This window comes from Ooceraea biroi, chromosome 4 (genome assembly GCF_003672135.1).
Source record: "Ooceraea biroi isolate clonal line C1 chromosome 4, Obir_v5.4, whole genome shotgun sequence".
Taxonomy (NCBI): domain Eukaryota; kingdom Metazoa; phylum Arthropoda; class Insecta; order Hymenoptera; family Formicidae; genus Ooceraea; species Ooceraea biroi.
The window spans coordinates 7828443-7854903 of NC_039509.1; the positions used below are offsets into that span (position 1 = coordinate 7828443).

A 26461-nucleotide genomic window follows, 5' to 3' on the forward strand; every position below is an offset into this window, starting at 1 on the left:
AAGGCGCTACTGTTCCCTGAAATTCTATTGACAGTTTCCCTTCTATGATGTTGAATGATTTAAGTCATTATATACTTACCATGCATACTAAAAAAAGCATAAATATATATAAATTAAACACTTCTTTCCCGTGTACATCAAGCTCTAAGATGTTAAGTAAGATATTTAATGATAATAAACGCCATGACGCTTGCATTATTTCTTTGTTTTATTCTTATCATAGTTATATATATAATTATATTATTATATATAATACTATTTATTAATTCTGCGTTTATATATGTATATATATATATTCCTACATCGTATTCGTCCCACGTTTTAATGAAGAGCAATACAGCATTGTATTATGTAAACTTAAAGCTATCGGCAACAGAGCCTAAATTTTAATTACCATTTATAAATATTTTAATTGTTTCTAAATTTAGATAATAAAACAAACTCAGTTAGAGAAATAAAAAAACAATGTATTTTTACACATTACAGATTTGAACAATTTGCATGTTCAATGTTAAACTAACAAATTTATATCATTATTGAAATTTGTTCTTTAATAATCTCGCATGCACGCACACGTATACGTGAAATGCTGTTAAAATGATCGAGTGTTTTATTGTCCAACTTTTTTTTATACATATTTATATTACAAATAGCTGTATACATATTTTTAATTAATAATTTGGAAAAATGCAAAGAAATATATTTACACTTAAAGCCCGTTTTAGACTATGCAATATATTATAATATATTGCGCTAGATTTGACGCAATTTCTTGAGCAAATTTTTGCTGCAAGAATTGCTTGCCGTTGATTGCATAGTTTAAAACGGGCTTAAGATATTAAAAACGTATCACTTATTTTCACAATTGAACGTGATGTATGAGAAACGATAAATAACGATAAATAAAGTAACCGCAATGGCAATGATACGCGTGTAACAATATTTGAATATTTTGAATTAAATAGATCGTCGGAGGGCGCACCACACATACAGTTAAAGGCTACCCAGGCAGCACACATTGGTTTCAAAACCGTTTCATAAACGTTTTGCCGTAACGTTTCATAACCATTTTATTAAAACGTTTATTTAGGAGAAAAATGTCCATCAAAAAAACGTTAGGAGAAACGTTTCTTTTTCGGGAAAATAAACGTTTCAGAAACCGTCAGAAAAATATCAATTCTATATATCAATGCCTCAAAGATAGATCAGTGTTAAGTCACATTTTTGTAAAAAAACTAGACTTTTATATTTTATGAATTAACTTAACATTTCCTTAACAACCTCATTCATAAAATATAAAAATTTTGTTTTTGCAGAAAATGTGACTTAACACTGTCTACCTCTGAGATACTGATATATTATGTTTTCTAAATATACTCTTTGTGCAATTAATAATAATGACAAATATTACTTGAAAATTTATCAATGATGCTTCATATAAAATTTCTTTGGCAAATTAAGAAACAACATTTTTCACTTTGTTTTTTAGTGTACAAAAATCATTTGGAAAGCTGAACGTATATCTTTTTATGCTTTGTCATATAAATAAAACTTTGATATATAAAAGTATTTTAAACGATTTCTGAAATTGGTATTGGTAATATAGAAAATTACACCTTATATACTATATCAAAGAAGACGCTTTCTTTGAGATTTCCCTTTACAATCATTCTACACACACACAATGACGATAAAATAAGAGCGATCAAAGAGGTTCCCCTCCGAACGCGCGCATGTAGAAATTAAACATTCAACTACACTTTTTATTAAAAGTTATATTTGTATATTTACATATATACATATATGTAAAATTTCAGGACCACCCTGTATATATATGTGAACTTCATATTCTGTTTTTGATAACATTTGCAGAACATAATTATAAATAATATATTTTAGAAATACAACACAATTTAGAATTGTACATTTGTACTAAAACTTCAGGTTTTTTTTGTATATGTTTTATAAGGAAAATGTCGGTACAACTTAAAAGTACGATGTTTTTTAGTATTATAAATGAGAATAAATGTGATACTTAATGTTTAAAGAGTAAATAACAACGTTAAAATAAAATAAATTAACGCATATAAAAGTTGTAAAAGCATTACACACACAAGCTACAAAATAAACTAAATGTTAATGTAATATTAAACTAATACATAATATAAAACTGAAACATTATAAAATAAAATGCTAAACTGTTACTGATATTTTTATGGTATTAAAGTATATAATTTTTGTTATATCTTTTCACCACCGTCAAAGTATCAGAAACATCGCCAACTAAAAATGTGTAAAAGTATATAATATTGCACAATGCGTATACATATATGTACTAAGTTTTAAATGTAAGTTTTTAAACTAAAAGTTTTTATCGATTTTGGTTTTAATTTTTAATTACATAATTGTATTACGCATAACATTATAACAAAACAACTAACAGTGCTTTTATATTATCGGTCATCTTTGCGATACATTATTAGGTGGTAAAGAGATATATACTTATTTTAATGCTTCAATGAGAACACGTTTCAGTGGCGAGTGCGAGTACATTGCAGAATACTATGATAATACATATTCCTAATTGTCCTGCAAATTACTAAATAATAAATCTCAAATTCTTGAAATGGAATGGATAGAAATATGTAAATACAAAATAAACATTAATATCGAAACTGAAACGATGAGAAATTATACTTTTCTTGAATTTGTCTTCAATGCCCTGGAATCGGCTAAGGTTACACGAAGAGGTGCTAATTTGAGCCAATCTTTTATGGACTTATCTACATCATATATTGCAGCATTTGGTTCAATAGCCTCGACAATAGCTTAAAAAAAGAGATAAATTTACATATGATCAAATGCCATATATTAAATGTGATAAATGTTGATCAATACTAAAAATTAAGACGATACAACAATAAACATGTGAAATTATGATTCAACAATAATGAAGTTTTTGGAAGAAAATTTAATCAGAAAATAATTTTTTAGCGCAAAACTTATATGTAAATATCAATAAGAAATTAACATATGTAATATCGTATGTATTGTCTATCATGATTAGTATTTATATAAAATTTGTTATAAAAGAAGAAAAAACAAGACAAACCTATGACTAAGTCCTTTATTTTTAAAATCGTGAAAGATTTCTTCGGTGTTCTTCCTGCCGTTAAAATTTCTAGCATAATTATTTGTAATTATTCTTTCCAGAGTCCTTCTACTGATCTGAGAAACAGTTGTGCCACCTGATATGCTTAAAGTATTAACCTATCAAACAACGATGATAATTAATGTGTTAGTTTTATATGAAAAACATAAAGCAATAAAAAAAGATAATCACAATACAAAAGAAAGAATTTCAAATTGTAGTGTTAGAATTTCAGTGTTCGAAACATAAAGTTTAACTTTAACACTATTTGACACTGATGAATAGATCAAATAAAGAGGACAATAGAAATAACAATTACCATGTACTCAAAATTTGTATTAGTATCCAAAAACCTTTCGAATTCTTCCAAATTTTCATCACTGTCAACTGGAAGTTTGGGAACACCTTCCATACGAGATACTTTTGATAGTCGGAAGTGTACTATAAGTTGCTTCATCATTGGAAGAAGTATATTCATTGAGTTTTCTAATGCTCCTAATTTTGTAATAATAACACGAAACAAATCTGAAAAGAACATGTAACGTTTAGACAAATAAAAGTATTGAAAAAATAACAAAATCTAACTTAGTTTGTTCGCAATCGATGCTAATCGGCGCTATTATGATTTTGTAAATATAAAAAAATCCTGTCAAAACCGTACCTGATGAGTGCCTAAGTGAAGTATTTAATGGAATGTCATGTAAGCGCTGTGAAGACTCAGTTCCTCTTGATGAAGAACTTTTCGAACTTAGTACAATATTACAAGGTGAACGTCTTGGAAATAAACATGATGGAGAAGAAATTGTTTTTGACGAAGGTGTACACGTCTTATATTTTGATATAGTGCATATTTATTATCTATTAAGAATTTTATTTATTGAAACAATTTATCTGCTTTATTTAATTTGTCTTGCTTTCTTTACAATATCATATGATATTGTTATGTCCGAAGTCTGCCCGAACACGTAACAATATTTATAGGTTAAGAATATTCATGTCGAGATAACTTGTTTCAATAAATAAATTTCTTAATTAGGTAATAAATTCTCAATCATGTAATTAGAATATATTAATAAATTAGTACACAATGCTTACCTTAATAAACTGGCTTTTCCCACCTTCTGTAGAGAGAGAGAGAGAGAGAGAGAGAGAGAGATGATGATGAAATCGAGCCCGAGCCTAACTCTTCTTCTTTTTGCGGAACAGAACAGCTTTCCGTTCAAGGCAATAATGAGAAAGAAGGTTAATAATTCAATTAACCAAAGCGCAGATACTCGCAAGATAGCCTAGGCACACACAAAAGAAAACCCGACTGCATAATACACGAACGTGTACAAACATGTGCGTTCCACTGCGTTCGACAATTAACAGGCCGATGCTTCGACGTTCGAATGTTTAGCGTAGAAGAAAACAATATATAGCCTTTTCTATCTCTTGTCTACCGATCATGCGAACGCGCGCTCGATGCCGGCGCGCGCAATAATTATGTTATTTTTCCGCGAAATGTAAATGTATAAATAAAAACATAAATTTAAAAATAAAATAGGTACAACTTTTTTTGTTTCACTTACAAAAGAATCATCACATCACATAAATGGACATGACATATAATAATCACATAAAAGGACGTATGATACATAAATCATTTTCAATGAAAAATTTTTTAAATAGCTTTTACGTAATTATAACAAACAAAATCTCCATATATCCAACACTTTTTGAAATTTGCCAAGATAAAATTCATATAATTATTGAAATTAATCTTTGCATTTCAAAAGTGTAAAATTATGTATACTTAAGCACGCACGCACGCGCACACACACACACACGCGCGCGCGCGACACGTACACTTGTGTTGATTTTTGTCTCTTGTTCCATAATCGAGTACATTGAAACGATGTAAACTAATTAATACTCACAAATTAAAAAGAAATAATTAATACTCACAAATTAAGAAGAACTTAAGAAATTATTATTCTTTCTATATTAATTATATAATTTCGAATCAATTTAATAAAATTAATTTTTCGTTTCTGTGGAAACGTGAAAAATACGTTTTTGAAATTTAGGTCTAGAAACAGTTTCTATTTAAACCGTTTCTCAAATGGTACTTTATGTTTCTTAGACATTAGATACGTCTAAGAAACATATATTAGGCTAACATGTGCTGCCTAGTTATTGGAACATCCTGATCTTCGTGATGATGATCCAATCTGGTCATTGATATGTGGTCCCTGGCATGTCCCTAGCAATCGACGGTTCTCCTGTAACAAAATTATATCATTAATAAAACAATCTAATACGGTTCATCTCCTGTTAAATTTCCGTGGGACAAAGTTATTCAATGCAATGTCTGTTTATTATGTTTACTATTGTTTGGGATTAGATAATGTTTAGGAGAAATTAGAATAGAATTCACATTGTCGATCACATGTTCTACTTGCTAAATTAATATTATTCTTATAATAAAAGTTTCTCAAACACATTTTGTGAATAACCTGTGACTTTTTCATCATGATTTTCTATATCATGATTCTTATTATATTACGTTACATACGAACCTCGAATTAAATAACACATCAGCTCAGTTATTAATAAACCACACCAATATGATTAAGGTGCTGGCAACTAGACTACCCAAGATCATGCTGAAACGTTCTGTCGCTGCTGATGGTTTAAGAAACATTCTGACGCTCAACGTTTGCCATATGGACTCTGTCTACATAGAGTACACACCAGACTTCATATTATATCCTAAAAATGAGAAACCATTATTCAAGAGAATTTTTCAGAAAACATGCGATGCACAAGTAGTTTACGCATAACTTACCGTCGATGATAAATGCCGGACTCACAGCTGTACTATAATTGATGGTTGAGTTTATGCATATTTCTGTAAAATTGTATCTACCCATCCATGCGAGGCGGTTTTTGTGACAAGTCCTTTCATTCATGTCGCTGAGTTTCTCGCCAGTCAGCAAGGCTAGAAGCTGTCCAGTTAACGTCGTCGCGGCATTGGGTGCTCGGTGCACACCGACGTAGTGGCAAAATCTGATTAATCAATTTAGCACCGGATGTCGAGGCTGCATGAAACCGAGTGCATTTAGCACTTTGGATGTAGCAATATAACATTTCTGCGATGAGATCTTCCAGCGGTATCGGCAGATCGGCAGACTGCGGCGCTGACTCGCCCGTCACTATCATTTCTAAAACATTATACACGAAAATCTCAATAATGAAAAATGCATAAAACGTATATCGAAATCGAACAGATTGTGTACCTATTAAAACCAAGATTTTCGCCGTCGTCCAAGATATTGTTGTAGTATCGATTTTTAAATTTTTTTCCATGATTGATTATAACAACAGTCGTTAGACTGGGCCTCGCCTCCAGAAAACTTTGCACAGATGTAGGTGGTACGCTATCATCTAGAATCGATGCATTCAACACTTTACTCAAACGATCTGTGGTATCATCTTTACTGCTGCTATAGAGAACTATTTTCCCTTTGCCCAGTTGGTCGAACTCGATCACACTCTTGATATCATCCAACTTCAGATTAATCCCACCGAGAGCGTTAAAATTGTTCTGCTTCATATTGTAAATCATACGACTTGATCCTATGTAATGCCTTTCCTTAAAAGGATAACTTTTTAAAACAGGCCATCGATAAACCATATGGATTACGTGTGCAATATCAACTCTCAATATCATAGAAGGAAAACTGTCAATAGAATTTCAGGGAACAGTGGCGCCTTTTTCTTTAACATGAGGAACTAAAATCTATATTCCAGCTAACTACCGAGTAATAAACATTTAATTACAATTAACTGAGGGACTCACAAACCTTTTTAATCACACTTCATTACTCTACAAACAAAATACAAACGATTCCATACAAAAATATCGTTTGAAGTTATTCCGGCTAATCTGTTTCGGCTAAATACGTTAAGCAAAAATAATTAATTAATTACAATTAACTGAGGAACTCACAAACCTTTTTAATCACATTTCATTACTCTTCAAACGAAATACAAACGATTGCATATAGCAGTTCCTTAAAATTACGTTCAATTCCGGTCAAGTGTATATGAATCTACTGCTACACTACATGCAGGCAACTGTGAATCATTCCGTGAATATCCTATGTCTTCAAACCCTATGACTTTATCTATTGTGATATTGTAAAATAAGTGTGCTTTCAAAGACATTTCATCTATACAAAGTATGCAGTATTTATTAATTTCTGGCAAATGATCAATCTTAAGTTTTAATATTTGAAATACGTTTTCCTGTAATCCTGGACATATATAACAATTTTGTGTAAATCTTTTTAGAGTTGCACAGCTAGGTAAACAAAATAATTTCGATTTATTTCTTAAATCTTTATATACTTTGGGACTTGTAAAATATATGGATAAACAATATTGTATGAATGAAGCACTATCATATCTTCTACCTTTTGCATCCTTTTGAAAGAGACGTACTTGCATTTTTAAAAATTCAGATGTCTGTTTTGGAAAATATTTATTGAGTAGGATATCTAATGTATTAATATCTTCCTTTTTCGCTTTTTTTGCTTGTAATTCTGATTCCAAATTGGATATCTTTCTTTTATATCCTCGTTTCTGTTGATAAAGATGTACTTTTCGTGGAGATTTAGTGGATAGTGACAACGGTGTTTGTGTTCCTACTTCTAATACTTTTACTATTGTTTTGTCTGTATCTATTATATCCAGATCCCTTTCATTGAATATAGCCATATTCAATACAGTAGTTTCTTTTTCTGTATTTTCAATATTTAAGCTGTTTATGCACTGTGTTTCTGAATTTGAGCTACTTGAACATTCTTTGTCTGTAAAATGATATATATTAGATATACTGTTATTCTATAATGTTATTGTATTATTTGTGAAAATAATTCACCATTATTTTGTACAATATAACTTGGAACGGCATGTGGTTGCAATCTCGTCTTCTCATAATTCAAAAACATATTTGCGAAATGGAGTTTGCATACTCTATAACCATTATAAAGCTGTATGGCTGTCTTTGAAAGTAATTCTTCTCAATCACAGGCTGATACCCATAATTTTGTTCTATAAGCAATAGTCTTTATGTTTATATGTTTTCCAAATGTTTTTTATATAACAAGTAAATTTATCATGCTTGAGGTTGTATTAATAAATACGTAGAAAAATATTATTTTATTAATTGTTTTACCTTATAGAATATTTAAAAATTAAATCAAGCTCAACTTCAAATGCAAAGATAATTTTAAAATCGGTCTAATATTTGACCACTTCTCAAATAATCTTACAAATTATAGTACATGGAAAAATGTAATATAATAAACTAACCTTTCTATATCCTTTGGAAATCGAAACAAAGTTTCTTTTATTCCTCGTTTCTCACTGCTTGCACTTTGGCAGCTTTTAAAGGAACAACGATATCCTCCTCTTTCGTTTATGCTGAATTCACTAATTGTTTTTACAATTACACAAAATATATCGTGGTATATACACTTGCTTTCTTCTGCTTTCAAAGTAACAGATGGAGGTTATATCACAGCTACTGCTGGCTACTGCTCACATATGTTTAGAGCCGCCATGTTATTGGTTGTGCGATTCGGTCATGCGCGAGAGACAATTATTAGTACGCGTTTTCGCAGAGTGAGCCTACTGTTCTTTCCATTGACATAGAAATATATGGACGGAGCCTATGCTACGAACTTAGGCAAGGGGGGTTCTGAGATTTGCGGTAAGGAGAGGCTGTTGGCAAATCGGGCGAGTTCGGCTGTTCTCGACATCGCCCGAATGATACTCGATAAAGTTTTGTAAAGTTGTGATACTGAAATTACATGTACGATGAGTTATTGTGTTGTGTCGGAATGTAGCAATCGTATTAATGCAAAAAGGAAAAATTGGCAACAACTTATGAAAGAAAATGATCCGAAAATTTCTTTTCATCTGTAAGTAAAATACATACAATTGTAGGTTATACACAATGCCGGTAAAACGATTTGACTATATATACATAGTTCATTCATATATTTAAGAATAATAACATATATGATTTGACTATATATATATATATATTTATTTATTATTAAATATATGAATTAATAAAAACTAAATGAAAAACTGTTATTGAACAATTGTTCATATGAATATAATAATAAACAAGCCAAAATTCTTTCTTAACACCGCCAGTAGATAATTTCAGTAAATGAGTACGATTAATATTCGACACAACTGGCTATAATTATTTTTATTAGAACGACGTTTCGACCATACGGGATGTGGTCCTCTTCAGTAGGTGACAATGTTACATTTAAATTACGTTAAAAATATAATAATTAAATAAGATTGTCTTTCGGTGCCACCATTAATCGGTCTAGGTGTATAATCAAGCCAAAATTCTTTCTTAACACAATAATAATAAATTTAAATAATAATAAACACATAACAATATCTGAAACGTTTTACCGGCATTGTGTATAACCTACAATTGTATGTATTTTACTTACAGATGAAAAGAAATTTTCGGATCATTTTCTTTCATAAATTGTTGCCAATTTTTCCTTTTTGCATTAATGCGATTGCTACATTCGACACAACACAATAACTCATCGTACATATATATATATATATCGGTTTCGCCAGTGATATATATATATATATATATATATATATATATATATATCACTGGCGAAACCGAACATACCCGAACAGCCGAAGTTACACGAAGTGCCAGTGCTCTCCCCTTACCGCTAATCTCAGCTTCCCCTCGTAAAAGGCTCCGTCCATATATTCCTATGTCAATGGTTCTTTCCTATACTGTGGTATAACTATAGTATGTTCGCTCTGTGCTTTTCTCCGTTTCGCGTCGATCCTTTCTGCGCATCGCCATTTTTTTTTGGTAGCGACCAATGAGACAATTGTTGCATGCAGTAGTGTAAAATCTAAGCTTCTAATTGATATGCTTGCACAACCGCCATATAGTTAGCAGACAAATATGATAAATCTTTTGTTTTATTGCAATCGTTTGGGAATCATTTGGGAAAGTTTAGGAAACAACTTTTAGAGTTTAGGAAATAATAGTTTTTTAATAATTAATGAAAATTAGTTGAGTGTATAGTTAGCAAACATTATTCCAAATAATTTTCTTTTTCGCTTCTTTCAACGCCAAATCATTTGGGAAATGCGCCTGTAATGTTTTTAGAGTTTGGGAAATAATAGTTTTTTAATCATTAATGAAACTTAGTTGAGCGTATAGTTATGATTCCAAATAGTGTTCTTTTTCGCTTCTTTCAACGCCAAATCATTTGGGAAATACGCCTGTAATGTTTTTACAGTTTGGGAAATAATTATTGCATCTCCAAATAAAGTTTCATGTCATCAACCAGACTTCAAGCCAAAACGCTAGGGATTTTTTGACCATACCCTATATAATGGAAAATGTTTATAATCTTCGATATATCTCATTGTTTTCTAATGTTTTCTATTGCAACATTTGGGAATCGTTTGGGCAAGTTTAGGAAGGCACTTTCACAGTTTGGGAAGAAATAATTTTTATAATTAAGGGGATCCTGAAGTGACTAGTGAAACAGTGTTGCCATTTGCACTCATACACATACAAAAATTACAGTTGAAATGCTTTTTATAAAAATTTCGCAATTTGTACACACAAAAATTGCGGCGGCCACCACTCGGGATAAAATAAAGGAATATAATGAAGCTTTTCGAAGTGACTTTGGAAGCATAATAAAAAAGAAAGGTGTATTCTCCTTTACGGAATACAGAATACATATAAACTTTCTTAGTTTAATATTATTAATTTTTTATACTGGGAAAGTATATGCTTGGGTGGAAGAGCACGAGGGGACGGGCGAAGCCTGTCACCTAGTACTCTTCCACATAAAAAAAAAAAAAACTTTCAGATGACCAAAAGTACTGCGTGGAAGTTACAATATAGAACCTTGCTTTGCGTGGAACCTTGCTTCACATGAATTGAAAACCTATTTGGAATTGTACTAATTTGCATTGCAAGTACAATTATGTCTGCTAACTATACGCTCAACTAATTTTCATTAATTATTAAAAAACCATTACTTCCCAAACTCTAAAAGTGGTTTCCTAAACTTTTCCAAACGATTCCCAAATTATTGAAATGGAAAACAATGAGAAATATCAAAGATTATAAACGTTTTTCCATTATATAGCCTATAGTCAAAAAGTCCCTAGATTATTCCCTAGATTATACTGCACGTCTGGGCAGAGAGAAGCCTGAGAGCGGTCACGCTCGCGTTTTAACTGTAACGCCTCAAACGTGGACATATGCGTTCCACTTGACGCTCCCAACGCTCGCGGCGTCATTCTATCTTTATTCAATATTCAGTGAGCAATAAAGACAGAATCACTTCAATCACTTCAATGTCCACGTTTGAGGCGTTACAGTTAAAACGCGAGCGTGACCGCTCTCAGGCTTCTCTCTGGTCTGGGTGATGACTTTCAACTCGATTTTGAGGGGAAATCATTATTTCCCAAACTCTGAAAACATTATAGGCGTATTTCCCAAATGATTTGGCGTTGAAATAAGCGAAAAAGAAAATTATTTGGAATGATGTCTGCTAACTATACGCTTAACTAATTTTCATTAATTATTAAAAAACTATTATTTCCCAAACTCTAAAAGTGGTTTCCTAAACTTTCCCAAACGATTCCCAAACGATTGCAATATAAAAACAAAAGATTTATCATATTTATCTGCTAACTATGCGGCGGTGCTTGCACATTGCGAATTTGCGATACATGTGAAAGATGTTTGTTGGCATCTTAATCTTAAATATTTATTTTATCTTATCTTAAATAGATAAGGGCTCTATCACGATTTTTTAAGGTCGATATCCTGAAATTAAATGATCAAAAGTTGGCTACCCTAGCAAATTATCTTGCAGGGCAATAATGCTCGGCACGTCGCGAAAGGGACGAAGAATATTTATTCGTTGAGCCGGGAAGTTCTCATGAGGCTTATTTACTGGATTTAGCCCCTTAGAATTACTATATCTATTCCAATCGCTTCACCTGGCTGATATACGCTTTAAAAACGTGAAAGTAATCCGAAAATGCATCGATGATTTCATCGACTCGAGTCATTATTTTTTCGAAAGGGATTCATCAGTTGGTCGGAAGATGGACGAAAATTGTCGAAAATGATGACGAATATTTCAAGAATTAAAATATATTTTTTTCTATTAATTAACGTTTAATTTCTTTTAAAAAGGTAATTTATATTATTATTAATTCGATTATCTTAGATCAGATAACTTTATCTCGAGCGTATATAAAAGTTCTATCAGAAAAAAATTTGTATCTATTCCATATATACAATAGCTTTAAGTGATATCACGTGTGTAATCGCAATCATAATCGTAGTCTTCACATTATCGTGACTGCGTTCCTTTATTTCATCGAATCATGACTCAACATTTAACAGCACTAAAGTTCAAACGAAGAACTTGAACGTGTTGACACCCATTCTGTTCCTGTCTGTGATGCAAAATGGTAAAAGCAAAGAAGTACGTGCTAATCAAGTATTTTGAGGGCGAGCCGAAAGCGACAGATTTGAAATTTGTAGAAGAGGAACTGCCACCTTTGCAAAATGAAGGTAAAAGAGAAAATTAATTAGCTGTTTAATTAATTTAAAAGATTCCAGTATAAATGAGTAACTTGAATTGAAAAACATATTTTATTCATACGATAAATTTAAATCTCATTTAGATTTGAATTATCAAAGGTGAAAAAACCGACTAATTACAGATAATAACAGATTATTATTATTACTATATATATAATTAATGTAAGTATCAAAAATACACTTGCTTGTTTTTGAATAATACAGTATTACTAAGAACTGATAATGAGAAATAATTTTTGAAGCAATTAATATAGTATTTTAAACTCTTAATGTTTTGATCTCTTAATTAGACTTTTATTACTTTTATCAATAGTAAAGGAATATTTATTAGAATATGTGTTCTTCTTTCTTTAGAATTCTTAGTAAAGGCTGAATATCTTTCCGTGGACCCATACATGAGACCATACACGCAGAACTTTCCACTTGGAACTACGATGATTGGTTCTCAAGTTGCCAGGATCATGGAATCCAAACATCCAGACTTCCCAGTCGGCAAGAGAGTAATTGGGTATTTGGGTTGGAGAGATTACACGATTGTTGGACCAAGTAATTTCTCTAAAGTGTCGCAAAATACTCTGTTACCTGTTGGACGGATTGATATTTTACCAGACATAGGTGATCTGTCGCCGTCTCTTGCCCTAGGCGCGTTGGGAATGCCAGGGTAAAATCTTAAATTTCCATGATTATATCTATGATAATATTACACTTATATATTACGATACACACATACAATTATGTCGAAAAATTACTTCTGTTTATAGCATTACAGCATACTTTGGCTTAATGGAGATATGTAAACCGAAACCTGGCGAAACGATAGTCATCAGTGGGGCTGCTGGTGCAGTCGGTTCTCACGTAGGCCAGATTGCCAAGAATCTAGGCCTCACCGTAATCGGCATATGCGGTTCTGACGAGAAGTGCAAATGGCTCACCGACGAGTTGGGCTTCGACGTCGCCATTAATTACAAGACCAAGTCAATCGCTAAAAGTCTACGCAAAGCTGCTCCACAAGGGATCGATTGCTACTTTGATAATGCACGTATTCAGATAAAGTATAATTTTGGTATATGAATCGCATTTGGCTTACCGGAAAGTCTATGCTAACTCTCTTAGCAATTAAGCTTCAAACGCAAAATTATTTTAAGAATTAATACAAAGTTTTGCGTTACCGCGGAAGATTCGTGTGGATTTTTTTCGCAGGATTTCGATGCAAAACTTTGTATTAATTCTTAATGCGAAGTGTTGCGTTTGAATTGTGCTAAGAGGATCGGTATGGACTTTCCAGTCAACCGAATAATTTCGTTTGTAGGTCGGTGGAGAGACTTCGAGCATAGTTATGTACCAGATGAAGCAGTTCGGTCGAGTAGCTGTGTGCGGTACCATTTCGAATTACAATTATGACCTCGAACTCTTGCCAAAGTCTACAGATGTGCTGACTGCAATACTAATGCACCGATTGAAGGTAGAGGGATTTGTCGTATCTCAATGGATGGATCGCTGGACCGAGGGAATTCAACAGAATCTCCAGTGGATTCGCGAGGACAAGCTTCGTTATCGTGAGACCGTAACCAAAGGCTTCGAGAACATGTTCGACGCGTTTATTGGCATGTTGCGTGGAGGGAACATCGGCAAGGCAATCGTTCAAGTATAAGTTTTAATTGTCGAGCATTAAAAAAGCGGCTGCAATCGTTATAAGTTATGAGTTAATAAGTCTTGAAATATTCAATTGCAAATGTAATCTGCGATTTTATCAATTTTAATATTCACTGTCTATTTAAACGAAATATTATCAAAATATTATAATTCTTGTTGTATCAATATTGCATTTGTATCGAAATATAAGAATTTGTATAATTTACTATTAAATATACAGATGCCAGACCGGCCCTGATAGCATGCAATATACTGTAGTATGTACCTCATTATATAATAAAAATTTATTTTATATACATATATATAAACCTAACTAACTTAATCGAATATGGTTATAATAGTAACTTTAAAATTATTATACTTTTAGTAGTTAAATTTAATTGTATTTAGATACTAATTTCAAATCTCCCTCTTTAATTACTTTCTATCGCAGCGCATGCTTCGCGCATGCTCATATCACTACTGAAGAGTAGTCAACTTTTTATAACGATTATCTCGCTCGCGGGGCAGAGGGCAGAGCGACGCTTTTTTTTGCCAGATTCTTCTGTTTCGTGTAAAAACGCGTCGAATGAGCCTAATTTCATCGATTTGTCAGGTGAGGTCGCTAAACTGAATAATTACCAATTCTTTCACCTGAGGTTTTAGTAAATAGGCTCATTCGACATTCGAATGCAAAAGTACTAAATATTTACACATAACAAAGTAATAATAAAAATACAATCAAAATAAACACGTGGAGGAAGGGGGAAGCGCACCCTGCAATCCTGTATCTTTTTAAAAAGTACCCAATCTAAGCAATTTTTTTGTGTCAAAAAAGTTACATGTAAATGAGAATTTAAAAAGTTTATACAAATATTTAAATAATTGTACAATTTGGTTTGAGATAGGTTAGGTGTTTTGGGGACAAGCATTCTTACTTTTGATTAGTCGTTTGTAATTTACGAGTTGCGCAGTGCATTATATATGATAAATTCAAAATTACACACTTGATAAAACGCGAGAACATAAATAAAGCACGCGTGAAAACTATGATAACCAAATTTATGGATATGAAATAATACCTCTTACACATACATTTATACATAGCTGTATAAATGTATGTGTAAATAATTATATTCGCTCGATGTAACAGATTTCCTAACCTCTTACAAATTGGTACTTATGTTTTTTAACTCTTCAAACTTTTTTATACTTAATGAAGCAAGTAAAAAATAAAAGTAAAAAGGGTAATTGTGAAGGAGAGCTCCTTCCTCTCCGATTTCCTTCAAACTTGGTAGAAATGTATATTTTGGTCCTAAAACACGATTAAAAGTTTCAAAGTCGCCAGTCACCTATCAGTAGGCACATGTAATATAATACGCATAGTCAGCATGATTACACATTTTTAGTTTCTAAGATCCTATCCTACGTAATGTTTATGCAACATGAGATAATAATGTGGAAGTGGTTGTTAACAAATAATTGTATTCCTTTTCAATCAATAGTGTATTGATGAACGCTAAATGTGACGTGCATAGCGTAAAACGTAAATGTAAAGCGTAAACTCTGTGAACGGTTTGAAATTCATCTACAGTATCAATTATTTTTGCAATGTTCCGCGAGTTTTATTCGTATGTCGATTATTGATGTATGTGCATCCATCAACGCAATAATCAAATATTTCCTTATATGTGATGCTAACATTGTAAAAAACATTATTATAAACTCGATCTATTTACAGATTTGTTCTATCTCAACTACATCTTTCAATAGTCTCTCGTGTGCTGTGCTGTGCTGTGCTGAGGCAGCTGTGACAAGTGACTCAGCCTCTGAGTGCAGTTTACTTAAATGTGAAAAAGGCAATATATTGGAAAGGAGAAATTTAATTTAACATACTGGTAATCTTGTTTGAAAAAGTTGCTTTCTAGATTAAGTATAATTTGATTAAAACTTAATAAGATTAATTTGAAAAATGTTTTTATGCTCGCAAAATAATAAATAACCTTTCAGATATTTGTGTCACTGTTTGAATAATGCACGCATAACAAATACAAGTATGTAATTTTAAAAGAAATAATAAATACACAAATATACATTTTATCAATGGGAATTTCCTCATTATGTAATTTTACTACATAAAAATAATGAGTATAAGAACATTTCATCAGAAAAGTATCTTAAGAAGTGCAATGATAATGTCTGTATTCGGTTACTAAATAAAGTGGAATAAGAATAAACGTAATAATGATTTTAAATTAGAGATATTATTTTCTTGATAATAATAAATACATGTGTGCAAAAGATGCATTACATTAAGATATATTACATTAAAATATAAAGTGACATGTTAAAATTGTTTAAAATATTTCCTGTCTGAGTAGTTTTTGGTAAATATATATATAAATAATTTTTAAATGCATCTGTTTTCAGTAAACAAAGTGTTGCCGCACGTTGATCAACAAAACTGTAAAAGTAATAACTGTGCACTGTAAAAATAATCAAGAAGAATGGTAGAACCACAATTTAAAGAAGTAAAATTTACCGTGCCCTGGGGTCATGTTGCTGCTAAAACTTATGGTCCTTCCGAAGGAAAGCCTGTTCTAATGGTGCACGGTCGTTTAGATAACGCAGGATCGTTTACTAGATTAATGAAATATTTACCACTAGGTACTTTTTATTACGTATGCATAGACTTACCTGGCCATGGATGGTCATCGCACTTTCCATCTTGGTTAGCACTGGACTATCAGATTTATATACACGCATTATATTTTATCTTAGAAGCACTGGGATGGAAGAAATGTATTTATATAGGACACAGTATGGGCGGACAGATAGGTTTAATGTTTAGTGCTCTTCAACCTCACAGAATTGAGAAATTAATTGTTATCGACTCATTTCTTGGAAGTTATAATCAAAATCCCGATTTTATAATGCACCTTGCGAATTCATTTGCATACACACTTGGAGCCAGTAGTAACAGTATAAAACAAGATGTACTTTACACTAAGGAAGAAATACTACATGCTTTGAAAACTCGGAGAATTTATACTTTAAATTCAGAAGCTGCGGATGCTTTATTTGAGCGTGCAGTTACAGAAGTAAATGGAAAGTACAAGTACAACAGGGATGTAAGATTAAAGAATGCATCATTTTCATTTATAAGAAATGTCGATTCCATAGAATATTTTCATAAACTTTCGGTTCCAATATATCTCTTTATTGCATCAAGTGGAATATTTTCTTCACATATGGAAGAACTCAAATTAGTATTAAATAAAGAAAATTCTAAACTCAAATTACAAGCAATTAATGTAAATGGCAATCATGATGTCCATAATAATAATCCTGAAAATGTTGGGCCACTTGTATGTGAGATATTGATTAGTGACTATTCTAGTAAATTATAAATGTTTATATTCTTGGTATATTTGATCATCTACATTGTTAGATTCCTTGACTTTTCAACAACTTTAAATGGAAAGGGAAATTAATTTTTTCTAAGAAGGTGAAGGATTCTAGAAGATTCAAACGTGTAAATAGTTTAAATACTTATAGTATGTAATTTATCAAATATTTAAAGTATAATGAAAATTAATAAAGATTATATATTTCTGTTTTCAATCAACTGTTTTATATGTTTGTGTTGTACATTTTATTTTGACATCGATATGTATTGCACTTCTTGATAAATACAAATTTTGTAACAGCAAAATTTTTAGTTACTTATGTATAATATTACGTTTATTTAAATATCTAACAAACTTCAAAGTTTTGTCTGCAATTGCGATTGCAATATATTATGTAAGTTATCGTATAAAAATAATTGCAGAATATATTATATTGAATTGACTGGAAAGTCTATGTCGACCCCCTTAGCAAAATTCAAACGGAGAACTTTGCATTAAGAATTGATATAAAAATTAATTAATTATATTTTGTGCTTGAATCTTGCTAAGAGGGTCGGCATAAATTTTCCGGTCCACTCGATGCACAATAAAAAGGATACTATAAATATCATAGTTGAAAAGAAAAATTGTGCAAAATTGTAAAAGTTTTTTTTTTATAGATTTCTACAAATTTAATACTGTGACTTTTACTAATCCTTTCACTTGGTATACTTTAAACTTTACGGTTTTATTTTTCAGAATAACGTCTCTCAATTCATCTTCAAAAATGATTGCAGTGTGGTTCATGAAAGAATTATTCTTCATCGTATCATGTACATGATCTGTGCCGAGTTGAATCTTATACCAACATAATAAGGCATTTGGGAAAATGTCCTTTTCAGTCTTTATTTCCCCAAAGTTCACAATTGCTTCCATGGTTTCAGTTTCATTTATTTCTATAATAGTTCGTGCTTCAGAAAAAACTTCGCACGAATATAAACTCGAATTCAAATCAAATATTTGATTAATCTGTAATAGGACAAATCATGAAAGTAAAATAGACTTTATACAGTTTTAATGTGAAATAAACCTCAAAATGTGACTTACCTTGTACTTGTTGATATACTTTGCGATTACATAGTTTGTACTTTTATTGGTTGTATTAATCCGTGTATGTGGATCGTCTTTGCTATCTAAACTCTGGAAAAAAAGAGATATTGTATATTTATTACTCACACATATTTTTAATACATATAACATTCATATTTTTTTATATTATATTATTTAATTTTATTAGCTATGAGTTTTATGATTAATGTTATACATAATTTAAAATGTCATATTAAAACATATTATCGTCATACCCTATCACTGTGAGTATTGAACGGGCAAGAGGATTTTTGGAGATTGGCATCTTGCACATAAGCCATATTTGGTAAGTCCTTGGAATACACCAATTGTCCCATAAGAAAAATCTTTTCCGGTAACAATATGCCATTTCGTTTGAGCAAATATCTAAAACAAAGGATCAATAATAATTTTGATGCGCACATGTAATAATTGTACGATATGTTTAGTATAACTATATAATATACAAAAACTAAATGTCACTCAACACGCAAATTATCTGACAACACGTATTACCTGAAAATTTCGTAACAACTATCTTGACCGTCTCTCAATTCACCCTTAATGTCAAAATTATGGACGAATATAGAGTCAAGGGAGCATGGAATCTCGTCGTAGTTTGATATCATATGTACTTTCCCTCGAATCCCATTATCTTGCGCTACTCGCTCGATCAGAGAACGAAGCATCGGATTATCAGTTTTGTAGTATAAAATTTCACTAGCTTTACACTCCTTTAAAAGTGTTAACCCGTAGATTGGAAAAGGCGAAGTATCCAAAATATATTTTATTTTTCTACTCTCTTGATATCTACCAATCTCGGTGAGCAATTTGATGTAATCAAAGTCATTCAGGAAGACAATCACTTCTTTTGGCAAACGATATAAAAATTTGCACTCCTCTTTAGCCCGCGCGTTGTCAGTGCTGTAAGAACATTTTAATTTGCTCTTTGACATCTCCGCTTTTATCGTCAAGGTATCGCCCTCGTGGCACGCGGTTGGCACCGCCGGGAAAACAGCAAGCTGCCAACAAGATTTTCTATCCGAGGAATCCAACGTAATCTCTTCATCCAAATGTAATTTGAACCAAGTAACCAGACCGTCCATGATGCCATTGTATTTACATTTTGCTCGTAATATTTGTTTTATCCCATCCTTGCAAAATTCTTGCAACTCTAGTAGATTATTAAAATTTACAGTTAAGAGCATTTGCGGCTCAGTGACATAATTAATCTGAACTTTTTCCAGATTCTCCGTGTCATAATATTCATCATCTGAGAGTACACATACATCGTGAAAATTCAAAGGACAATTCTCTTTGACCTTGTCGAAGATAACCGACGATCTGTATCTAATATGTTCGCACTCAATAGCCGCTGTATAAACTGTCGCGCCCATCGGTATTACCGTACCATTTGGATCTAAAATGTTCATGTGCACGTTAATCATCGATGGTACTACAAGTTCCCCAAATAAGCCAGCATCAAACGTTTCAGTCACTATTAATTTTACTCTAGAATTATATAAGTAGATATATTTAGTATTATAATCAAAGCATATGTATATGCAAAATAATATGTAACAATATGGAAATATTACACACATGCGCACGTATATATATTACACGCGACACACAAACCTTTCAGAAATGTCCATAGGTATTTTCAGATCAAACGACAGCTTCGGTATTAATTTTACGTCAGTTGCATCATTAGATTCGAATACTTCTTTTGCAATTAGCGTCATCACGTCAGAACATTCGCACGCGTAGATTTTTTTCGCTCCTGCATCCTTCACATACAGGCTCAGCAGGCCTGTACCAGTGCCCAGATCCAGCACCGTATCGTATCCTTGATTGATTCTCTTGCGTATAGCTTGCTCAAAAGCATTATTTCGCCACTTGTCATTGAGCATCGTGAAGTGCCATCTGTCCACTGCCATACTGTATGCATTCTGTAAATTTCGTTCCGCCGGAAGAAAGTTGGGAGCAACTTTCAAAGCTCTCCTTAGATATTCTATCGCCCTTATAGGATCGTCATTCCTTTAATGATACATGCAATGATTTTTTTTATATTACAGGTAATAATTATAACAATTTGTGATAATAGTTGAAAAGTTAAATTAATATGAGGTAGGTCATCCTCGATGGATTAATAACAAAAAAAATTAATAAAAATCGTCAAATATATAAATTACCTTAAGAAATGTGCTGCAAAGTTGTTCAGCATACGAGGGTTATTTGGATAAATGTCTAAGGAATGTTTGTAACAATGTACAATGTCTGAAAATCGATTTTCTTGTGCTAATTGTATTCCCCATTCACCTAAAACAATTAAATATCATTATTATATTGCATTATATCTTATGTCGCAAATTATAAGGATTATATTCTATGTGGCAGAGTCTTACATAGTACATCTGTAAATGTTTCTTCAATTTCTGATCTCTTAGCAGGACACAATTCCACAACAATGGTATAATATGCGTAAGCCTTCCCAACATTTCCAGTCCTGTCATGTTCTCTGGCTTTTTGCAACGACGTTTCCAATATGTCATTTACCTCCGCTTGCATTTTGCATCAAGTTCTTTTTATTTTGTCCGCACTATTCCGTCGCAATCACCTTGCCTTTATAAAATTTAAAACTGATCATTATATTTGATTTATTACGTGATTGTCAACCGGATTTTTTAAGTTATCTTTCGTGTCAAACGAGTATAAAAGTAACCTAACGCTTGCTTCGGTTTCGTTGGAATCGCGAAATTCTCTTTAGTATAATAAGACGATTAAACGCGTAAACAGCGTTTTTCACATTAATTAGTATCTGTTGTACGAAAATATTGACAGTATTTCAAAGTCTAGATTCGTTGCTTCGCGCGTATTTTCGGAATATATCACTTTTGCCCACAGTTGTATACAACCAGAGAGGAACCTGAGAGCGGCCATGCCCCTGTATTTTGTGTAACGCTGTCGGTCGCTGATTCGAGCACCATCGCATCCACTTTTTGTGGATGTCGAGAACTACGAAGCCACATCCACTTTCGCGCGGTGTACATCCACTTTACTGTCGATAAGTAGTTACTCGAATCGGTGCGAATGTGCCAACACATTAACAAACTGCTGAAAAGCGACGAAAATGACATATGTTAATAACAATACGCGCATAGAGAAGTATTCACGTCTATTAAGATATGTGCATTCGTATAAAAAATACAAAAATACGCAAAAATACACAATTCTAAGAAGAATTTATATAAAATATTATTAGGGTAAGAGGTACAGTTATTGATAGGGATACAGTTATTGACACATTAACTCTTTTAACTTAAATTTCTCGTCACATGCACGACGCTCGTACGCAAAGTTTATATGCTCGTACAAAGTACCTTTTCCCCAACAGATTTACTGAGTTATCTTAGATTTCTGTCATTGCGTTTCGAAGCGGCCAGCAAAAACATGCACTGATCTATTCGGAGCATCGCCAGGAGTGGGTCAGTGATTGTTTTTGCTACCGCTTCGAAACGCAATGACAGAAATCTAAGACAACGCAGTAAATTTATTGGTGAAGGAGTACTTTGTACGAGCATATGAACGTTTCACACAAGAGCCATGCATGTATCGAGAAATTTCAATTAAACACATTAATGTGTCAATAACTATATCCGTGTCAATGATTGTATCTCTTACCCTATGTTCATTTGGTTTCAATAAAGCGCAATATCTGATAATTTGTGTTCCTCTGTCTTATTACTTATTTCTTACTAGCTCTTTTTGTTGCTATACTGTTATTGTTTTTATACGAATGTGTTTTAATGTTATATGTCGTTCCTCAAACGTTTGTTTGAAATATCATTTCACATATGGAGTGTATCAAAACTGACGGACGAAATACACTTTTTTATAGAAATTTATTATTGATGCGTGTCATTGCCACTCACAACAAATCCTCTTAAAACTCATTAAAATAGTTAGTTGCTCGCATGTATTTGGTACCAAAATAATCTAGAGGCAACGTACTATCGAAATATATCAATATCCGAATTTGTTGCTAACTCTAACATGTGGAAAAACATTAGTTTATCACGGACGCTCGAGCCGCGCTGCAAGTTTCTTCAACCGACGTTTACAGAATTAGTTGCTCGCACTCTTTTGGTCTCAAATTATTCCTTGCATCACAGGCTATCGAAATATATCAATACCTAAATTTGTTGCTACCTCCAAAGTGAAAAAATACTCGCCTAAGTGGTCGCGGACTTTAACTGTAGCGCCTGGCCATCCGCCACAGTTAAAGTCAAGACGAATTGTTTAAAGAATTAGTTGCTCGCAAGATTTTGGTCTCAAATTGTTCCTTGCATCACGGGCTATCGAAAAATAACAAAAACTGAATTTGTTGCTAACTCCAAAGTCACAAAATAACCAGGTACGTGATTGCGCGACCATATACGACAGGTAAAGGCAGTTATTGACAGAGTGTTTAAACAATTTGTTACTAATTCGATACGAGGTATAAAATATTTCTTACTATCAGTAATATATGTGTATTCAGTAATATAGTTTTATATATTACTGAATACACATGCGGTATTAGAGAGATGTAAAGGGAAAAGGTAGGCGGTCTTTAAAGATCGCGTGATCGAAGCGTGCTCGATAGCGACGAGCAATTAGAAGCGTCGCGACAAGAATCAAAGGCTAGTGGTAATACCTAAAGTGACATGTTTTCGCTGCGGGAAAATTTGGACCGACCGCTCGCGCTTGCCGCAGTGAAAAATATATTACTTTAGATATTGCCGCCAGCCTTTGATTCTTGCCGCGACGCTTCTAATTGCTCGCCGCTATCGAGCACGCTTCGATCACGCGATCTTTAAAGACCGCCTACCTTTTCCCTTTACATCTCTCTAATACCGCATGTGTATTCAGTTATTGACACATTAATGTGTTTAATTGAAATTTCTCGATACATGCATGGCTCTTGTGTGAAACGTTCATATGCTCGTACAAAGTACTCCTTCACCAATAAATTTACTGCGTTGTCTTAGATTTCTGTCATTGCGTTTCGAAGCGGTAGCAAAAACAATCACTGACCCACTCCTGGCGATGCTCCGAATAGATCAGTGCATGTTTTTGCTGGCCGCTTCGAAACGCAATGACAGAAATCTAAGATAACTCAGTAAATCTGTTGGGGAAAAGGTACTTTGTACGAGCATATAAACTTTGCGTACGAGCGTCGTGCATGTGACGAGAAATTTAAGTTAAAAGAGTTAATGTGTCAATAACTGTATCCCTATCAATAACTGTACCTCTTACCCTAATAATATTTTATATAAATTCTTCTTAGAATTGTGTATTTTTGCGTATTTTTGTATTTTTTATACGAATGCACATATCTTAATAGACGTGAATACTTCTCTATGCGCGTATTGTTATTAACATATGTCATTTTCGTCGCTTTTCAGCAGTTTGTTAATGTGTTGGCACATTCGCACCGATTCGAGTAACTACTTATCGACAGTAAAGTGGATGTACACCGCGCGAAAGTGGATGTGGCTTCGTAGTTCTCGACATCCACAAAAAGTGGATGCGATGGCGCTCGAATCAGCGACCGACAGCGTTACACAAAATACAGGGGCATGGCCGCTCTCAGGTTCCTCTCTGATACAACCATTGAAATATAACCATACTGGAACGCGCACTACCCTACCCCCTTCACGAGACCGAGCGGTCAGAGGGAGATAGAGTGCTGGGACCGTGTTGTCTTTTTCTAAACGTGAACTACCGTGGCTGAAAACATTCGTCCCAACTTGTATGTGTGTGACGTGTGTAGCTGCATTACGTGACGCACGAATCAGAATCAAATCAAGACATTCTGAATTGAAAAGTATTGTACTCTATTAGCAATTGACTGATTGACTGATACATACCAAAGGTTTGTTTATGCGACTAACAACTGAGTGATACCAGAGAGGAACCTGAGAGCGGCCACGCTGCCGTTTACGCCTATATTTTTGCATTGAGAAATTTGAGAAATACAACACCGAATGTGAACTTACATTCCATTTAACATGCATATGATTTTTTGTCATTATGAAATCATGTGCATGTGCATGTTAAATGGAATGTAAGGCCGGTATTCATAGTCGAATCTTAAGTCTATATTTAAGACCGTCTTAAGTTTATCTGAAGATGCTGTATGGATCATTTCATTGGCTATGGAGTATCTGAAGATACACTTAAGACGGTCTTAAATATAAGATTTGACTATGAATACCGGCCTAAGTTCACATTCGGTGTTGTATTTCTCAAATTTCTCAATGCAAAAATATGGGCGTAAACGGCAGCGTGGCCGCTCTCAGGTTCCTCTCTGGTGATACATACCAAACTTTTGTTTATGCGATTAACGACTGACTGATATATTAAAGTTTTGTTTATGCAATTAGTGAGTATATTAATATATAATCATACAGTTTTCTTTATGTATAATGCCTATTTTTAAACACATTTATAGCATTTTGTTAATATACATGTTAATGTACATGGTATTGAAAATTTATAATTTTCTATTACGTGTACGTTTTTCATAAAACATTGTGATATTTAGAATCCGAGAATTTATATACTATTATATTATTTTATTTATGCAAAACAATATTACGTTAAATAATTTTAAGATAATAAAGTTAGTTATGAGATGTTTTTGCATTTTTATACTTGTATTTCATAAATACATCCAAATATAACAAATACAAATAATACAAAATATAATAAAATACTACAAAACATGAGATTATTTTTGTATTACTACATATAAACAATTTCATTTTTCGTTATATACATTATTTTAGTTTTCGATTCTGAAAACTATTAGTTATTAGAAATTTCCTTTGATAAAATAGAATTTCAATGTGTAGAAAATGTATGTAAAGGCAATGGGTACGTTCACGAAACTCAACAGTTGCGCAACTGTTGAGTTTCGTGAACGTACCCAATGTTCTCAGATTGGGTAGTATGTCACGTCACGTGATTAGGACTGTTAGTTAGACTAAAATAGCACGTGCCTGGCCTAACTCTCTCACTCGCACAGCTCTGACCGCGCGAGAACAAAGCAGTGCGCGTTTCAGTATGGTTATATTTCAATGGATACAACTATTCAGCATATATATATGTATAGCAGCAAATATTACCAACCATACTTCGGAATTTCGGATTGGTTAATCCAACCATAGACTTATAGAGATAGACCGGCCCTCACAGTAGAAAGCAGCTAAAGTAGAGACCCTCAAACACAGATGTCTATACTAAACTAGATTGCTCTAACATGCCCATATTGGAAAGGATATCTTGCGTCAGATAGTTTCTGGTGTATGAGAGAAAATGGCCGCTGCCGCCACCATATTTACAATTGTTACTGCGATATTCAACAAAGTTTTGTAGTAATTATTGTGTTTCAATGTAAGAAATGGCGTAAAT

At 32.8% G+C, this 26461-nt stretch overlaps 5 protein-coding genes across 11 annotated transcripts; 2 read left to right on the top strand and 3 right to left on the bottom strand.

Moving 5' to 3' along the window:
* Positions 1–1945: 1945 nt before the first annotated feature.
* LOC113561741 lies at positions 1946–4979 on the bottom strand. 2 transcript variants are annotated; one of them, XM_026968852.1, is made up of 4 exons: positions 4247–4978; positions 3471–3676; positions 3113–3270; positions 1946–2828 (listed from the first exon to the last, which is right to left on the bottom strand). In XM_026968852.1, the coding sequence occupies exons 2-4, from the start codon at positions 3627–3629 to the stop codon at positions 2810–2812; spliced, it is 336 nt and encodes a 111-aa protein (XP_026824653.1). In that variant the 5' UTR covers positions 3630–3676; positions 4247–4978; the 3' UTR covers positions 1946–2809. The 2 variants fall into 2 exon arrangements, with proteins under 2 accessions (XP_026824653.1, XP_026824652.1); XM_026968851.1 differs by lacking the exon at positions 1946–2828 and having other exon boundaries at positions 2949–3270; positions 4247–4979.
* A 1234-nt stretch (positions 4980–6213) lies between these two features.
* On the bottom strand, positions 6214–6903 carry LOC113561740 (nicastrin-like). The gene is made up of 2 exons (XM_026968850.1): positions 6433–6903; positions 6214–6357 (listed from the first exon to the last, which is right to left on the bottom strand). The coding sequence occupies exons 1-2, from the start codon at positions 6864–6866 to the stop codon at positions 6255–6257; spliced, it is 537 nt and encodes a 178-aa protein (XP_026824651.1). The 5' UTR covers positions 6867–6903; the 3' UTR covers positions 6214–6254.
* Positions 6904–11883: 4980 nt separating this feature from the next.
* LOC105283421 (prostaglandin reductase 1) lies at positions 11884–14806 on the top strand. 2 transcript variants are annotated; one of them, XM_011346146.3, is made up of 5 exons: positions 11884–12437; positions 12651–12821; positions 13206–13512; positions 13613–13886; positions 14161–14806. In XM_011346146.3, exons 2-5 carry the CDS (start codon positions 12716–12718, stop codon positions 14500–14502), a joined length of 1029 nt encoding a protein of 342 aa, XP_011344448.1. In that variant the 5' UTR covers positions 11884–12437; positions 12651–12715; the 3' UTR covers positions 14503–14806. The 2 variants fall into 2 exon arrangements, with proteins under 2 accessions (XP_011344448.1, XP_011344449.1); XM_011346147.3 differs by lacking the exon at positions 11884–12437 and adding an exon at positions 12935–13013 and having other exon boundaries at positions 12698–12821.
* A 374-nt stretch (positions 14807–15180) lies between these two features.
* LOC105283423 (serine hydrolase-like protein) lies at positions 15181–18107 on the top strand. 5 transcript variants are annotated; one of them, XM_011346153.3, is made up of 3 exons: positions 15181–15659; positions 16225–16381; positions 16914–18107. In XM_011346153.3, the coding sequence occupies exon 3, from the start codon at positions 16991–16993 to the stop codon at positions 17891–17893; it is 903 nt and encodes a 300-aa protein (XP_011344455.1). In that variant the 5' UTR covers positions 15181–15659; positions 16225–16381; positions 16914–16990; the 3' UTR covers positions 17894–18107. The 5 variants fall into 5 exon arrangements, with proteins under 5 accessions (XP_011344455.1, XP_011344453.1, XP_011344456.1 ...); XM_011346151.2 differs by lacking the exon at positions 15181–15659 and adding an exon at positions 15710–15851; XM_011346154.2 differs by lacking the exon at positions 15181–15659 and adding an exon at positions 15738–15841.
* LOC105283422 (protein arginine N-methyltransferase 9) lies at positions 18101–21571 on the bottom strand. Its single transcript, XM_011346149.3, has 7 exons — positions 21409–21571; positions 21196–21322; positions 20639–21040; positions 19517–20512; positions 19237–19387; positions 18980–19072; positions 18101–18901 (listed from the first exon to the last, which is right to left on the bottom strand). Exons 1-7 carry the CDS (start codon positions 21569–21571, stop codon positions 18557–18559), a joined length of 2277 nt encoding a protein of 758 aa, XP_011344451.2. The 3' UTR covers positions 18101–18556.
* Between the last annotated feature and the right edge of the window lie 4890 nt (positions 21572–26461).

Excerpts from the sequence above, each read along its gene's own strand:
- LOC105283422 (XM_011346149.3), bottom strand. The coding sequence starts at position 21,571 with ATGCAAGCGGAGGTAAATGACATATTGGAAACGTCGTTGCAAAAAGCC. Across the intron at positions 20,513-20,638 it reads CCTATGGACATTTCTGAAAG|AGTAAAATTAATAGTGACTG; the intron begins GTTTGTGTGTCG and ends ATATAATTCTAG. Across the intron at positions 19,388-19,516 it reads AGTTGTTACGAAATTTTCAG|ATATTTGCTCAAACGAAATG; the intron begins GTAATACGTGTT and ends CCTTTGTTTTAG.
- LOC105283423 (XM_011346153.3), top strand. The coding sequence starts at position 16,991 with ATGGTAGAACCACAATTTAAAGAAGTAAAATTTACCGTGCCCTGGGGT.
- LOC113561740 (XM_026968850.1), bottom strand. The coding sequence starts at position 6,866 with ATGATATTGAGAGTTGATATTGCACACGTAATCCATATGGTTTATCGA. Across the intron at positions 6,358-6,432 it reads GAAAATCTTGGTTTTAATAG|AAATGATAGTGACGGGCGAG; the intron begins GTACACAATCTG and ends ATAATGTTTTAG.
- LOC113561741 (XM_026968851.1), bottom strand. The coding sequence starts at position 3,629 with ATGAATATACTTCTTCCAATGATGAAGCAACTTATAGTACACTTCCGA. Across the intron at positions 3,271-3,470 it reads ATACAAATTTTGAGTACATG|GTTAATACTTTAAGCATATC; the intron begins GTAATTGTTATT and ends GTTGTTTGATAG.
- LOC105283421 (XM_011346146.3), top strand. The coding sequence starts at position 12,716 with ATGGTAAAAGCAAAGAAGTACGTGCTAATCAAGTATTTTGAGGGCGAG. Across the intron at positions 13,513-13,612 it reads GGCGCGTTGGGAATGCCAGG|CATTACAGCATACTTTGGCT; the intron begins GTAAAATCTTAA and ends TTCTGTTTATAG. Across the intron at positions 13,887-14,160 it reads TCGATTGCTACTTTGATAAT|GTCGGTGGAGAGACTTCGAG; the intron begins GCACGTATTCAG and ends TTTCGTTTGTAG.